This window comes from Sorex araneus, chromosome 11 (genome assembly GCF_027595985.1).
Source record: "Sorex araneus isolate mSorAra2 chromosome 11, mSorAra2.pri, whole genome shotgun sequence".
Lineage (NCBI taxonomy): Eukaryota > Metazoa > Chordata > Mammalia > Eulipotyphla > Soricidae > Sorex > Sorex araneus.
Window position 1 is genome coordinate 49,470,099 of NC_073312.1, and position 15,663 is coordinate 49,485,761.

Sequence of the window (15,663 nt, forward strand, 5' to 3'; positions counted from 1 at the left end):
AAGGGATGCTGGGAATTGAATCCGGGCCGGCTGCGTGCAAGACAAACGCCCTCCCCGCTGTGCTATCGCTCCAGCCCCCCATTTCATTTTTATCCAAACATTTTTAAACAATTTTCATTTCATGAATGAAATTTTTTTTATATTTTATCCTTGCGGGCCACAGCCATGCAGGGTCACGCAGAGACTCTGGGATGCAGTGCTTAGCCAGTCCAGGGGACAGACCTGGCGGTGACCGGCCCGCAAGAGCTCGGCCAGTCCCTAGGGTCCCGCGGAGCAAATTGTGGCGGCAGTGGACTTAGCCAACGGCATAAACCAACTTGTGTTTTTGAATCCTCAGCTCAGGAGCGGCACGTACCGCGCCGAAAGGGATAGAGCCTATCCCAAACTGCGCGCCCAGCCGGAAGCTCAGGTAAGGTGCCTTCCCACCGCCCTCCATCCGCCCATGGCCATTGGTCAGTTAGCGCTCTGAGCTCCGCCCCCAGATTTGAAAACTTCTTCCGGGAGTCGGCAGGCCGCCTCCGGCTGGAGCTCGCGGAGCCCCGCCCACTCCCAGCGTTCCGTGCGGCGGCCTGGCCGCCATTGTTTGAATTTAAAAACGAAAACAGCGCGGGGCTACTTGCAGTTCGGGCCGGGCAGGCGGGCGTTTGCAGGTGAGGAGGTGGCCGACTGCGCACTTACGAGGCTTGTCGGAGGGAAATTGGCTCTGGGAAATGGGTTGTGGAGCGTTGGGGGCGCCTGGGGCGTCATGTGAGCTGGGGCTGCTTGAACCAAAACTCTGGGCTCAAGGTTTGACTGTCTCCCTGGACACGCACGAGCGGAATGACGCAGTCCGCGTGTTTAACCTCTCTGGTTGCTCCCCGCCGACCCCGGTTTGATCCTTGGCACCGCGTATGGTCCTCAACCGGCCCCCCGAACACCGCCAGGAACGATCCAACGCACTGGTGAAAGCCCTGAGCCCCAGCCGGGTGTGGCCCCCCACAAAAAAAAAAATCCCTCGAGGGTCTTACTTGGTTGATACGTTAACAGGGGATAATAAGAGGTTGTCATGAAGTGCGGCATATGGCAGTCACTCTGTTTGCAGTCATGAATGTTTTTATGGTTAATTGCTCTGTTCGTGGTGGGGCGCTGTCGTCGCAGCCCAGGTGTCCGCATTCTTGAGATGAAGTTTCCTTGGAAGGCGACATGCTCTCTTGTTGGGGAGATCCTGTTTGCAACCCCCTCCAGACGCTTAATGCCGGGCTGCCACCGGGGTCTGGCGCTTGTCCTTGGGGACGCCGAACGCAGCGGGGTTGGAGGGTGTGGGAAGGCAGTGATTGCTGCCACCTCCCCCTTTAGCAGGATTCCACTGTCAGTCTGGTTTTCTGATTCAGTGATGCCAATATTGACTACTTGTTTTGGTTTTGGTTTTGGGTGGTTTCTTTTTTGCTTTTTTTTTTTGGGGGGGGGGTCACACCCGGCAATGCACAGGGGTTACTCCTGGCTCACGCACTCAGGAGTTACTCTTGATGCTGGGGAGACCATATGGGATGCTGGGAATCGAACCCGGGTCGGCCGCATGCAAGTCAAATGCCCTACCCACTGTGCTATTGCTCCAGCCCCTAATATTGACTACTTGAGAGATTAATTGACGATTTTAATCCTTGCTTAAAGGTGATAAAAATACAGGTTCGTTTTTGTGTTTAAAACAAGGCGGCATGGGCAGGAGAAAGCCCTCCACCTGCTCTGCTCGCGGGAAACCCGGGTTGCAGTCCCAGCACCGTAGGTTCGCCTCGGGTACCCTCTTTGACTCTTTTACATAGTAGCATCTTTGAATCATCATTTCCCCATTCTTGAACCAGGAACTTTAGTTTGGAACTCTCTGTTCTGGGTATTTTATAATCAGGTCAAAGACTGCAGCGAGCTTCCTCCCTTTCTCCTTAGCATTGTACACAAGTAGGTTCTCAGTCAATATTTGAATGTTTTGGCTTGGGGAGGGGGTGGTCCACACTCAGCAATACTCAGGGGTTACTCCTGGCGATGCTAGGGGGACTATATGGAATACCAGGGGTCCTTATCATGCAAGGCAATTAATTTCCTTACCTGCTATACTATCCCTCCAGCCCCATCCTGTGTGTTTTTGTTTTTTGCGGAGGGTGCGGGGTAGGGGAAGGCCTGTGTAATTTTTTTAAACTTAAGCTTAACCCTGAATTTACCTTTAGGTTTAGTGACTTGATAGTTAGTCCGGTTGTAATAATTTACCAATGCATTGTTATGTATTCACCTTGATTTAAGACCTGGAATGTGGAGGGTCCTAGTAAGCTCTTGAGCTCCAGTCACTCTTTGCAAAGCTCTGGGAACTATATGGTGCCAGGGATGGAATTGGCTGCAGTCAGCAAGGCACTCCTTAAGGCCTTAATCCCTTTTCTATCTGGCCCCTCTAGTCCTGTTTTGATCACTGATATAGTTTGACATTTTGCATGTATTATTTAGAAGGATTTACTTGAAAGTAATTATCTAGACTTGAACTGTTTAAACACTTAACCACCTTTAACTGTTAAGTGTTAACATACTACACACAAAATCTGTAGTATCCTTCAGAAGACACAAAATAAGTATAACCACGTAATTGTCACAATTTTCTTAACCATCTCCTTGCTATTTCATTTAGAGAATTTTCCACCTTCATGTTTGAGAGATGCATGCAGAGATTCGGTGTTTTCCTCTATTGACAGATATTCATTAAATCTCTAGATGAATTTACATGTAGGGATTAGATTATATAAATAATACTAGTGGATGGCGTTGATTATTATATGACTTAAAATCTGTAAATTAGTTAACCTTTTGCTTTTCCCATGGGTCATTACAGATCAGTCGTCTTGTGTTTTGCTTTGAAGATCTAGTAACAGTGCTTCTTCAACTCAAGGTTGCCAGAAGGCTCTTAGAAATTTTGACTTATGGAAAATGACATAAAAAGAAAGCAGATTTTCAAAAACATCCTTTGTTCAGCATGACACATGGAGATTGCTTTTTACTATCAAAATTATAAACTATGTTCAGCATGGGCTGGAGCGATAGCACAGTGGTAAGGCGTTCGCCTTTCACGCCGCCGACCCGTGTTTGATTCCTCCGTCCCTCTCGGAGAGCCTGACAAGCTACCGAGAGTATCATGCCTGCACGGCAGAGCCTGGCAAGCGACCCGTGGCGTATTGGATATGCCAAAAACAGTAACAATAAGTCTGTCAATGAGAGACGTTACTGGTGCCCACTCGAACAAATCGATGAGCAACGGGATAACAGATTACAGATGTTCAGCATGTCACTAGAGTATCATTTGCAGTGGTTGCTCAACTCAGACTTTCAAAATTATTGTGGCATACATGTTGGTTTAAAGTTGTCTAACAAGGTTGTTACTCTTGCAGGATGGCATCGGATTTAAATCTAGATGGTGTGCCTAGACTATCTTATGTAATTAGTGCTGACCCAGTGGTAAGACCTTCAGAAATAAATTTTGATGCCATCAAGCTTGATCTCTCACATGAATTTTCCTTAGTTGCTTCGAACACTGAGGTGAGTACCAGAAAAGCACTGTTCTGACTACCGTAATTGAGTGGAAATGTGTGTCTGCATGGAAATATGGTAGAACTAGAATAGAGCTTTTCTGGCTGGATTTTGGGTCAGAGAGATAGCTCAGCAGACTGAATGCACCCTTTGCATGCAGGAAAATTGGGTTAAAGCCTTGGTACCACATGGTCACAAAGCACCACCCGAGTACGGACCAGAATATAGCTCCTGAGCATCACCATTCCCCAAACAAAAAACAGTAAAATAAATCCTGTAGATTTGAGGCAACGTCCATTTTGGTAACTTTTTCAGTTTGCTCTCAATTGAGGTACCATAATTTACAATACTATTGATGTGTTTCATGCATACATCAGGTGGTATATCTTTAGACATCTAGGGAGGAAAAGGTGTTCCAATTAATAGATCTAGTCACTTTTTATAGATTCTGTTATGTGTGTCTCTTTCTGACTACCCACTTCAACTCCTCCCTCGTCCGTTCATTTTCCTAATCAGGAATATGGGATTGTGGCGCCAGAGATTGAAACAGGGTTAGTCGCATGCAAGGCAAGTGCCTTATCCCTCTATAATGTCTTTGCAGCCCACTTTAATAAATGACAGCCTGTGAAAAGCCCTATTTTGTATCTTTAAAATAAAGTTATCTTGCTCTTTTTATTTTTTTAAAGACAAGCAGTTTGGAACCCAAAGATTATCTCCAAGTTTATCTTCGAGTGAGACCATTCACACAATCAGAAAAAGAGCAAGAGACTCAGGTTTGTGTTGAATTTGCTTGGGGTTTATTCTTTTACCTTTTATATTGAATGAACAAAATATCATTATTTTCATTTATTTGTTATGTTTCATTTTATGTGTTCTATTTAGGGTTGTGTTTATAGTTTAGACTCCCGGACTATTATGCTGAAAGATCCTCAAAGCATCCCTGGTAGGTTAAGTGAGAAAAGTTCTACACAGTTGGTACAGAAATTCAGTTTCTCTAAGGTAGGTACGTTTGAAAATGTAAACCTAAAAAGAAAGACTTCTTTTAGGAGAGGGAAACTTAGGCAGAATTATTACAAAATTGTATATACAGACTGCTTTGTGTGCGCGCTTGCGTGCGTGCGTGCGTGCGTGCGTGCGTGCGTGCGTGCGTGCGTGCGTGCGTGTGTGTGTGTGTGTATTTTGTGCTTGTGGAACTTAGATCTTATGCACTAGTACTTTTTTTCCTCAAGTCTATGACTCAAATGCCAATTTGTAAATGTATAATGGTAGTAAACAAATCAAATCAGCGTATGGTTCTTAAAAAATTTTATCAAGGGCTGGAGTGATAGCACAGTGGATAGGGCTTTTGCCATGCATGCAGCCAGCCCAGGTTCGATTCCCAGAATCCCATATGGTCCCCCAGCACTGCTAGGAGTGATTCCTGAGTGCAGAGCCAGGAATAACCCATGTGCCAGGTGTTACCCAAAAAAGAAAAAAAAAAATTTTAATCAAGTATATTTGTAAGAGTTAGGAATATGGTACTTAAGAATGAATCTTTTCATATTTTAATCTTTAAAGTATGAGTGATGGATGGGGAGGAATCCATTGTTAGTAGTAACTATTAAATTTTTCTTTCAAATTTTTAATTTTATCTTCATAAGGTTATTCACAATAATTGGTTATATTCAATATTTCAACACCAATCCTACCACTATTACACCTTCCCACCACCATTATTTCAAATTTTCCCATTACCACTCAAGGCTGCCCCACAGGCAGATGCTAAATAATTTATTTTGTATTGCTTGTTATGAATATTATGAGATGTTGCATGACCGAGAAAGTGGCTGTGTGCTCCTAGAATTCTAAAATTTTAAATATTTGGCTTTTGGAGGCATCTCTATCGAGATTTCCAGGAAGGGCAGGGAGATGGGGGAAGGAGCCCATTCCTGACCTCATGAAGCCTGGGGGTTTCAGTCACAAGTCCTGCATTCCTGGTATTTTAGCAGATTCATTCTCATGCATGTGGGGCTCGGGAAGAGCCTGTGAAGGTCAGCCGTGAGCATGGCGGGGATAGCATTCTGGAGGTTTGGGGCAGGCAGAGGGACACACCTGCCCCCCTCCTAGGTGCCCCAATGGAATCAGCCTGGCAGGGGTGGGGAGATATCTCTGCAGTGTACTGCTATTTCCCAAGATTCATTTGTGAGTCCTGAAATTTTTTTCAGAAGTTTAAAATTTTTCTTTTTCTTTCTTTCTTTCTTTTTTTTTTTTAGGTTTTTGGCCCAGAAACTACACAGAAGGAATTCTTCCAAGATTGCACTATGCAGCAAATAAAAGACCTCTTGAAAGGAGAAAGTCGGCTGATTTTTACTTATGGGCTAACAAATTCTGGAAAGACATACACTTTTCAAGGTAATTGTTTTATTTTTTCAGGAGATGATAAAGAAGCACCAGTACAAATTTTTATATACTTGGCAAGCTACCAAGAGTATCCCGCCTGCATGGCAGAGCCTGGCAAGCTACCCGTGGCGTATTCAATATGCCAAAACCAGTAACAAGAAGTCTCACAGTGAAGATGTTACTGGGGGCCACTCAAGCAAATTGATGAACAACGGGACGACAGTGCTACAGTTTATATTTCCATTACCTAGTATATTTCATTTTTAGGTATATTGAATGTGTATTGCTGGTAACTTTTAATTCAATTTGATTTTTTAAATTAGTACAACTACCTATATGAAAGAATTTGATGATGATGACTGGAGTTGAAGAGAGATAACAAGGATTAAGGTGCTTGCCTACCTAGCATGCAGCTGACTCTGATTGTGTCTCCACATGGAATACTTACGCACGTCCAGGAATGGTCTCTTAGAACAAAGCCAGGACTGGGTGTGGCCTGAAAAACAAACCAAAAAGAGAAGTAGATAATACTAAAAATAGAGGACTAAAGAGGTAGCAAAGCCAGTAGGACACTTGATTTGTATGTCACAGACCAAGACTTGAGCTCCAGCACTACATAAAATCCCTCTGAATACCACCAGGAGTAATCCCTAAACAGGAATGTCAGGAGTAAACCCTAAACACCTCCAAACCAGAAAAAAAAAATCAAAAACAGAAACCAGTAAAAGGATTGATGCAACATAGTGAATTAGGCATAGCAAACGAGCAAAAACATTTTATATTACATTATATTTTGTAATTATGAATGGTTGAACTTTTTCAGTCTTGCTCTGAACAGAAAATTTCATGTTTTGTATCAGAATAATAGTTTATAGAATGTTAATTGTACAACAGAAACAAGCGAAAGAAAAATTAGTAATCCTTTAGTTCCTCGCTTTTGCTATAGTTTTTTCTTTTGCCTATTGGTGACATAAAAGGAGCCCTGTTAGTGCAGAAATTCTTTTCCTTCACAGTACTCTCAGAGAAAACAAGACAAAAATTCTTTTCACAGGCACAGAGGAGAATGTTGGCATCCTGCCTCGGACATTGAATGTACTATTTGACACTCTTCAGGGAAGACTGTATACAAAGACGAACCTTAAACCACATAGATCCAGAGAATATTTACGGTTGTCACCAGATCAAGAAAAAGAAGAAGTTACTAGCAAAAGTGCATTGCTTCGGCAAATTAAAGAGGTTTGGAATTGTCCTAGTATAATATAAACATTATAGCCTTTTTAAGTTTTCTATCATTTATTTTAGCCTATAATGAAATTTATGATGGTAATCAGGGTTATTGTGGGAGGGAGGGTTGTTGGGGTTTTGTTGTTTGATTTGATTTTTGGGCCACACCCACTGATGCTCAGTGGTTACTTCTGGTTCTGCACTCAGGAATTACTCCCGGTAGTGCTCAGAGGACCATATGGGATGCTGGGGATCAAACCCAGGTCAGCCATGTATGTGCAAGTCAAATGCCCTACCCACTGTACTTTTGCTCTGGCCCCCTTAAAATTACTTCTTAATTGTAGAAGTAATTTATATATACAAAGTATAGGGAATGTGTAAAATATAAAGCGAACATTTCTCTTCCTAAAGAAAAAACTTACCAGACTGAAGAGTATTCATATTATACAGAAATAACTTACAAAAAAGTTTTTGTGTATATTTTTGTGTTTTGGATTGGTTTTTGGGCCATGCCCAGTGATACTTAAGAGTTACTCGTGGTTCTGCACTTAGGAGTTACTCCTGGAAGTGTTCTGGAGGCCATGTGGGATGTTTGTATTCGAACTTAGTTCATTGTGTACAAGGCAAGCACCCTCTCTGCTGTACTGCCTCTCCGGCCCCCATGTATATAGTTTTGTAAGAGTATTTAACAAAATATTTTCTATAGTGGGGGCTGGAGCAATAGCACAGCGGGTAGGGCGTTTGCCTTGCACACGGCCGACCCGGGTTCGATTCCCAGCATCCCATATGGTCCCCTGAGCACCGCCAGGGTGATTCCTGAGTGCAGAACCAGGAGTAACCCCTGTGCATCGCCGGGTGTGACCCAAAAAGAAAAAAAAAAATTTGTATAGGGCCAGAGTGATAGTACAGTGGATAGGACACTTGCCCTGGGATTGATGAAGATTTTCTTTTTTTGTTTGTTTGTTTTTTGGGGGGAGGGGGGACAGGACAAGGGTTCCGGACCCTTACCCAACTGCAGTCAGGGCTTACACCTGAGATCATTTGGAAACATATGGGGTGCCAGCAATTACATGCAAGGTAAGCACCTTATCCAATGCACTGTGTCTCTGGACCCCTTTTTTGGAGGGTGGGGATCCTAGCCATTGTTACTCAGGCTATTCTGGGCTCTGCTAAGAAGTGTTACAGTATGGAAGGCCACGTGCCTAGTCCTGTCTTAATCTCTCCAGCCCATTCTTTTTTTTTCTTTTCTTTTTTTCCTTTTTTTTAGGAGTAGGGGCTGCCTTGGCCATATCTCCTGTACTGTCTCTCCAGCCCTCCCTCTATGGGGGTTGGGAGTGACTTGGGCCACAGCCTGCAGTGCTCAAGGACTTTCTTTGGCTCCGTGCACAGGAGTAACCCCTAGCAGTCCTCAGGAGACTCTATTTGGTGCCCAGAATTAGAACCAGTGTCCGCAGAACACAAAGTACATTCTGTAACCCCTATACTGTTTCTCTGGCCTGAGAATGCATTTTTTTTTATTTTTATTTTTTTTGCTTTTTGGGTCACACCTGGCGATGCACAGTGGTTACTCCTGGCTCTGCACTCAGGAATCACCCCTGGCCGTGCTCAGGGGACCATATGGGATGCTGGGATTTGAACCCGGGTCGGCCGCGTGCAAGGCAAACGCCCTACCCGCTGTGCTATCTCTCCAGCCCCTAGAATGCATTTTTTTAATTGGCAGGAAAATTTAGTAGACAAGATCAACTATCTTAACGTTTTAAACTTTTTTTAATCTTTTATTTTCAGGTTGCTATGCATAGTGACAGTTATGATACTCTTCATGGTAAGGTTTTCTTTCTCACTAATCTTTAAAATGTGTATTGTATGATACAATACAAGAAATACATACATGAAAAACTTTTAAATCTTAATCATTCTTGTTGATTAAATTTCTTTAGTGACAGTACGAATCTAGAAAATGATACTTAGTATGAAATGTCAATCTCTGTAAAGTTTTTTTTTTGTTGTTTTTTGGTTTTTTTGCTTTTTGGGTCACACCCAGCGATGCTCAGGGGTTACTCCTGGCTTTGCACTCAGGAATTACTCCTGGCAGTGCTTGGGGGACCATATGGGATGCCAGGGATCGAACCCAAGTCGGCTGCATGCAAGGCAAGCGCCCTACCCGCTGTGCTATCGCTCCGGCCCCAATCTCTGTAAAGTTTATTTAGAGCATAAATAGCCCTTTACTAGTTTAAATATGTTGAATTCACAAGACAATTTTTTTCTTTGTCCTTTGCCTTTGGTTTCAGTTTGGTTCATTAGCATTTTCAAAAGGAAAAGAAAGATAAGCCGAACTTTGGTTGACAAACAGTTATTATCTGTTTCATCTGAAATCTATGGACTACTGTTAAATGATTAGGAATATTTAGTTTTCAAGTCTAGGAGTCTTGTTCTGTCCTATTGTCTTGTTTTTAGTCAGTTGCTGAACTGTTGTGATTATCCCTTTTTAAATTTTTTGTAGGGAGTTTGACGAACTCTTTGAATACCTCAGAGTTGGAAGAATTTGTGAAAGATTGTGAACAATCCTGCTTGAACATGGATGATAGTATAAAGTTTTCTATATGGATTTCTTTCTTTGAGATTTACAATGAATGTATTTATGACTTGTTTGTTCCTGTATCTTCTAAGTTCCTAAAGAGAAAGATGCTACGCCTTTCTCAGGATGTAAAGGGCTATTCTTTTATAAAAGGTATAGTAATGAGTACTTTTTATTTTATTTTATTGATTCACAGTTCTTTTCTAGATTTTGTTAAAGCTATAAGAAATCAAACCAAGGGATAGAGCAATAGTACAGCGGGTAAGGCATTTGCCTTGCATGCAGCTAACCTGAGTTTGGTCTCTGGCATCTCCATATGGTCCCCGGAGCACTGCCAATATTATTCCTGAGTGCAGAACATGAGTAACTCCTGATCATCGTGACCCCCCCAAAAAAAAAAATCAAACCAGAAATTGAAACTTTTTTTATTCTATTAAAATTCAAGATAATAAAATCCAAGTAAGATTGTGTTTAGGAAGTATGTTAATTAAACCTGAATATAAAGGGCTCTACTTGAGTGTTTCCGTAGTGTTGCCAAATATCGCTAATTGGATTCACAAGTGGGAAAAGCTGTGAGTTTTCACATTATTCTGCCTTATAATAGTGTTCAAATTTGCAACTATGGAAATGCTGTTCTCCCACACCTGCTCTGGCCCCTGAACAGGCCATTTTAAAACGCTTAGACAGGGGCCAGAATGATAGTATAGTAGATTGGGCTCTTAACTTGCATGCAGCCCACCTGGGTTCAATTCCAGAAGCCCCTTGTGGTCCCCAGAACCCAGCAGGAGTGATCCCTGACCACAGAGTCAAGAGTAGGCCCTGAGCATCTTCGGGTATGGCCCCAAAACAAAAAGAAAATAAAGTGGCCTGTTTTTAGAACAGTGGTTGAGTGCATGTTTTGATATATGAGGCCCTGGGTTTGGCACTTAGAGGTAGGAAAGGAGAGGTGGTAGATAATCCTACTCACAGTATAAATACCTGTACTTAGTAACTTAGTAACTGCGTATCTATATGAATATGCACACTAATATATGCATCTATATTTATGCCTCAAATTTTATTTACTGTAAAGTATAACCTTTATAGTAATATAATAATTTTGATTTGGGGGCAATAACTGTGCAGCACTCAAGGACTACTCCCAGCTCTGTGCTCAGGAGTCACTCTGTAGTGCTTGAGGATCAGGTAGTGCTGGAGCTGAAACCCTGTGCTCTTGTCACATGAACTATCTCTCCAACCCCACTTTTTTTTTTTTAACTTAATTTTACATGCTACTGATTATAACTCAAATTTTGTTGTATGATTCACGAAATACTGTTAATCATTGATTTCTCGAGCGGGCTCAGTAACCTCTTATTTCGTCCTTTCCCTGAGATCTTAGAAGTCTATCTCCACTCGGCCCTCCCAAGGATGTCTCACTGGGGGCTCTTTCAGGGTCAGGGGAATGAGATCCAGCTTGTTAACTGAATTTAGCATATGAATACACTATGGGTAGCTTGCAAGGCTGTCCCATGTGGGCAGGAAACTCTCAGAAACTTGCCAGTTTCTCCCAGAGAGAGAAATAGGCTACAGGATATCTGGGAGCTTGCTTTTAAGTCTCTGGATGTTGACCGTTGATAGGATTACACACACCTGGGTTCCTCTGCTGGTACCTTCATGCATGAGGCCTGTCCGAACGTGTGGAGAGGGGCCTCCAGCATGGCTGTAGCTAGGTTCCAGTGGTGTTCAGCCGCTGGGAGCTCTGCTCGGGGTGGGGAGGGAAGCTGGAGCCCATCCCCTCCGAGAGGCCCCGGGGAAGACAGCCAGGCCTGCAGGCAAGAGACTCTGTTGTATGATTATCAAATTTTAATCTTTATTGTCTCACTGCTATAGGCTTAAGCCTTACTGTATTTTTTCTTTTATGTTCTGGATTCTACTTCTAAGGAATAGATTTTCCATTTTCAGACCATTGAAGAACGTTAACTTGATGTCTGTGACATAATAATGTCTTCATTTTCTATATCTTCTAATAAAATATTGAAAAGCTGAGTTGATTCTACTTACAGGGAATATATTTATATGACTTTATGTTACATGACAAATGCTGTGGGGTTTTGTTCTTTTGCACAGGGTCACTCCTGGCTCTGCACTCAGGAATTAGCCCTGGCGGTGTTCAGGGGACCATATGAGATGCTGGGAATCGAACCCGGGTCGGCTGCGTGCAAGACAAATGCCCTACTCGCTGTGCTATCGCTCCAGCCCCAGGTTTTTTATTTTGTTTTGTTTTGTTTTAATTAATCTGTACCCTCTTTATTTGATCAAGATCTACATTGGATTCAAGCGTGTGATTCCAAAGAAGCATACAAACTTTTAAAACTAGGAATAAAGAATCAAAGTGTTGCCTTTACTAAACTGAACAGTGCTTCAAGTAGAAGGTAAGGAATGCATCCTTTGGTGTAAGCCCAAAGCACCTAGACTATTCTATACTAATTTAAATAAAACTAATTAAGATTAAAGTAAGTAGGGGCTGGAGCGATAGCACAGCGAGTAGGGTGTTTGCCTTGCACGCAGCCGACCCGGGTTGATTCCCAGCATCCCATAGTCCCCTGAGCACCGCCAGGGGTGATTCCTGAGTGCAGAGCCAGGAGTAACCCATGAGCATCACTGGGTGTGACCCAAAAAGCAAAAAAAAAAAAAAAAGATTAAAGTAAGTAGGAGTATCTGCTGTTAAGTTTTTTCACAGATGTGCAGAATATTATAACATGAAGTGCACTCTAAAAATAAGATTATCGGGAATATTTATTCTTGGATTTACTAATTTGTCTCTCAGGTGCTTTTCTTTATGTTAGTATCTAAGCTTATTCCTTTCAGAGTTGCAAGTATTGATGAATTTTTTTTCTTTGCATTACCCAGTTATCCCACGATCATAGTTTTTCTGTAACCTGGGTTTGCCCAGATCTTGAGGTTAAGGGAAGGAATTAGAATGTGAGAGACAAGTTTCAGCAATGAGATACTTAAAACAGATTTCTCTTAAGATGTAAATAATCCTGTCCCTCTTTTCTCAGAATAGCATGAGGATATATAATCCAGATAAGCATATATATGTATATATATACACATATATATACATATATATAGGTCATATGACATAATTATAAGATAACTGTATAATAAATACCATTTAAACTAAGAATATGATCTTTTGCAAGCAAATTGAGATTTATTGTTAGTCAGTTTGAGACATGTGGGGCTAAGTGAAATGAAAGATTTGATTTTATGTGGTGAATGTATAGATGACATCCAAGCACTGAATTGAGCTCTCTGGAAGCTAGTTAGAAAGTATAATGCTGGAACCAGAGCTCGTATCAGGACATAAATTCTTATTTAGTTAATTGCCTCCTCGAGTATTTGAATGCTGAAATTACAAATAAAAGAAGATAACATTTGATCTTTCTTTTAGTCACAGCATATTCACTATACGAATATTGCAGATCAGAGATTCTGAGATGCCTCGTGTAATACGAGTCAGTGAGTAAGTTGGGCATACTTTAAATTCTTATTATTTTGAACTGTTCTGTTTGAAAAGCCTTTAAAGATATTTTTGTTATTTTTTTTTTCTTTTTGGTTCACTCAGACTGTCATTGTGTGATCTTGCTGGTTCGGAAAGAAGCATGAAGACACAGAATGAAGGTGAAAGGTTAAGAGAAACTGGGAATATCAACACTTCTTTATTGACTTTGGGAAAGTGTATTAATGTTTTGAAGAACAGTGAAAAGTCAAAGTAAGAGTTATAAGTGTTACTAGCATATTTAGTATTAAAATACGTAAGCTTTTAAGAAATTCTTTTTCTTTTGTGGAGGGCATCACACCTGATAGTGCTGGAGACTACTTCTAGCACTGCCAGCTGGGGGTTGAAGGTTGCTCCAAGAAGTAGTCGGAACCAGGTAGTACCAGAGATGGAAACTGGGACATGCAGAACATACATTATCCCTTTGAGCCATCTCCCCAGCCCAGAAAGTTCTTTCTCTTATTCTATTTTTTTATGTAATAACAATGGATTATAATTACTTTTTTGGGGGGTTAGAAATAAAACACAGGAGCCAGAGAGATGTACTACAGAAGTTAGTAGGGCACTTGCCTTGCACACAGTCAACTCAGGTTTGATCCTCCTCATCCCGTATCCCCTAGCACTGCCAGGAGTGATTCCTGAGCACAGAACCAGGAGTAACCCGAGAATCACTGGGGATGGCCCAAAATCAAAAAAAGAAAAAAAAAGAAAGAAAACACATATTAGTGACTTGCTAAGTAAATAAAGGTTTTCATAGAAAATACATGTCAGTAGCTAATAAGCTTTTCATGATGCTGGTTTGTTCATTATAATTATGCCCTAGATGTTATGATTTCTGCCTTAGCATTTTAGATTGAGTATATTATGAATTAGTCTTCATCACTAGTAGTTACAGTTTTTGTTTTTAGGACTACACCCAGCTGTGCTCAGGGATTACTCCAGTCTTGTGCTCAGGGAACCATATAGTGAAAGTGATTTAATCTGTTCTGCCTACAAGGCATGAGCTCTAGGCCTCTGAGCCATCTCCCTAGCCCTATTTCTAAGTATTTGTGTTTAATGATATATATTATATTTATATATAAAATAGCTCTACACTAGCAAACACAACCCGGTTTGATATGATATATTTTTTTAAAACATTCTGACTGGTGGGTTAATTGTGGTGGTGGTATTTTTAAAAATAGTATAAATAAGCAAAAAATTATTATTGCACATGTAACTAATTTCTAATCTGGAATTTAAATCTATAAAAGATTAATTATTTCCCTGTAAAATTTATTAGGATCTTGATTTTTCCTAGAGTTGTTTTTTTGTTTGTTTTTTTTTGTTTTTTGCATCACACTTGGCAATGCACAGGGGTTACTCCTGGCTCTACACTCAGGCATTACTCCTGGTGGTGCTTGAGGGACTATATGGGATGCTGGGGATTGAACCCAGGTTGGCCACATGCAAGGCAAATGCCCTACCCACTGTATTATCGCTCCAGCTCCTCACTTGATTTGTTTTAACTTGAAGTTCTTGTGTAACTTTTTTTTCATAGGTTTCAACATGTGCCTTTTAGGGAAAGTAAACTGACCCACTATTTTCAAAGTTTTTTTAATGGTAAAGGGAAAATATCTATGATTGTCAACATCAGCCAGTGTTGTTTTGCCTATGATGAAACACTCAATGTGTTGAAGTTCTCAGCCATTGCACAAAAGGTAAATATATTCAAATTTCCATAGAACTTAATAGAATATCATTGTTTTTTTCTTTGTATAAGTAAAAAAATTTGTTCTTATAATTGTAAACCTAGGAAATTATTGAAATTTTTAAATGTCAATGACCAATTAGAAGGAAAAGATTGAAAGTTACCCTAAGCTTAAAGTGACTTCAGTAATAAATATTCATAATAAACATCCCTTACATATGATGGATTTTTTTTTCTTTTTTGAGTTATTACTGCTCATGCACTCAGGAATTACTCCTGGCGGTGCTCAGGGGATCATATGGGATGCTAGGAATCGAACCCGGGATGATGGATTTTTTTTTTTTTTTGGGTCACACCCAGCAATGCACAGGGGTTACTCCTGGCTCTGCACTCAGGAATTACTCCTGGCGGTGCTCAGGGGACCATATGGGATGCTGGGAATCGAACCCATGTCGGCCGTGTGCAAGGCAAACACCCTAGCCGCTGTGCTATTGCTCCAGCCCCGTGATGATGGATATTCTTACACTAATTTTCAACTTAGCCATCTCCCTGGTTCATTTAATAATAAATTAGGAGATCCTGTTAGGATGAGAACTTAACTGAAGAAAGTACATGTTTCTGAGCATGTTTGATTCACTTTTTTCTAGTTGCTCTTTTCTAGTTGCTCTTTTCTTGTGTTCTGTAGGATTTTTTAAAGACAATTAAGTT

The 15,663-nt window shown here is 41.1% G+C and overlaps 1 protein-coding gene across 1 annotated transcript in view; it reads left to right on the forward strand.

Moving 5' to 3' along the window:
- Positions 1-563: 563 nt before the first annotated feature.
- KIF20B (kinesin family member 20B) overlaps positions 564-15,663 on the forward strand; it is a 56,207-nt gene continuing 41,107 nt past the window's right edge. Inside the window, exons 1-12 of the mRNA XM_012932484.2 lie at positions 564-650; positions 3,402-3,549; positions 4,227-4,313; positions 4,423-4,539; positions 5,793-5,931; positions 6,971-7,155; positions 8,929-8,965; positions 9,644-9,871; positions 12,021-12,132; positions 13,158-13,229; positions 13,332-13,478; positions 14,806-14,965. Coding sequence (XP_012787938.2) covers positions 3,403-3,549; positions 4,227-4,313; positions 4,423-4,539; positions 5,793-5,931; positions 6,971-7,155; positions 8,929-8,965; positions 9,644-9,871; positions 12,021-12,132; positions 13,158-13,229; positions 13,332-13,478; positions 14,806-14,965 — 1,431 coding nt within the window. The 5' untranslated portion in view covers positions 564-650; position 3,402. The remainder of the gene's footprint in view (positions 651-3,401; positions 3,550-4,226; positions 4,314-4,422; positions 4,540-5,792; positions 5,932-6,970; positions 7,156-8,928; positions 8,966-9,643; positions 9,872-12,020; positions 12,133-13,157; positions 13,230-13,331; positions 13,479-14,805; positions 14,966-15,663) is intronic.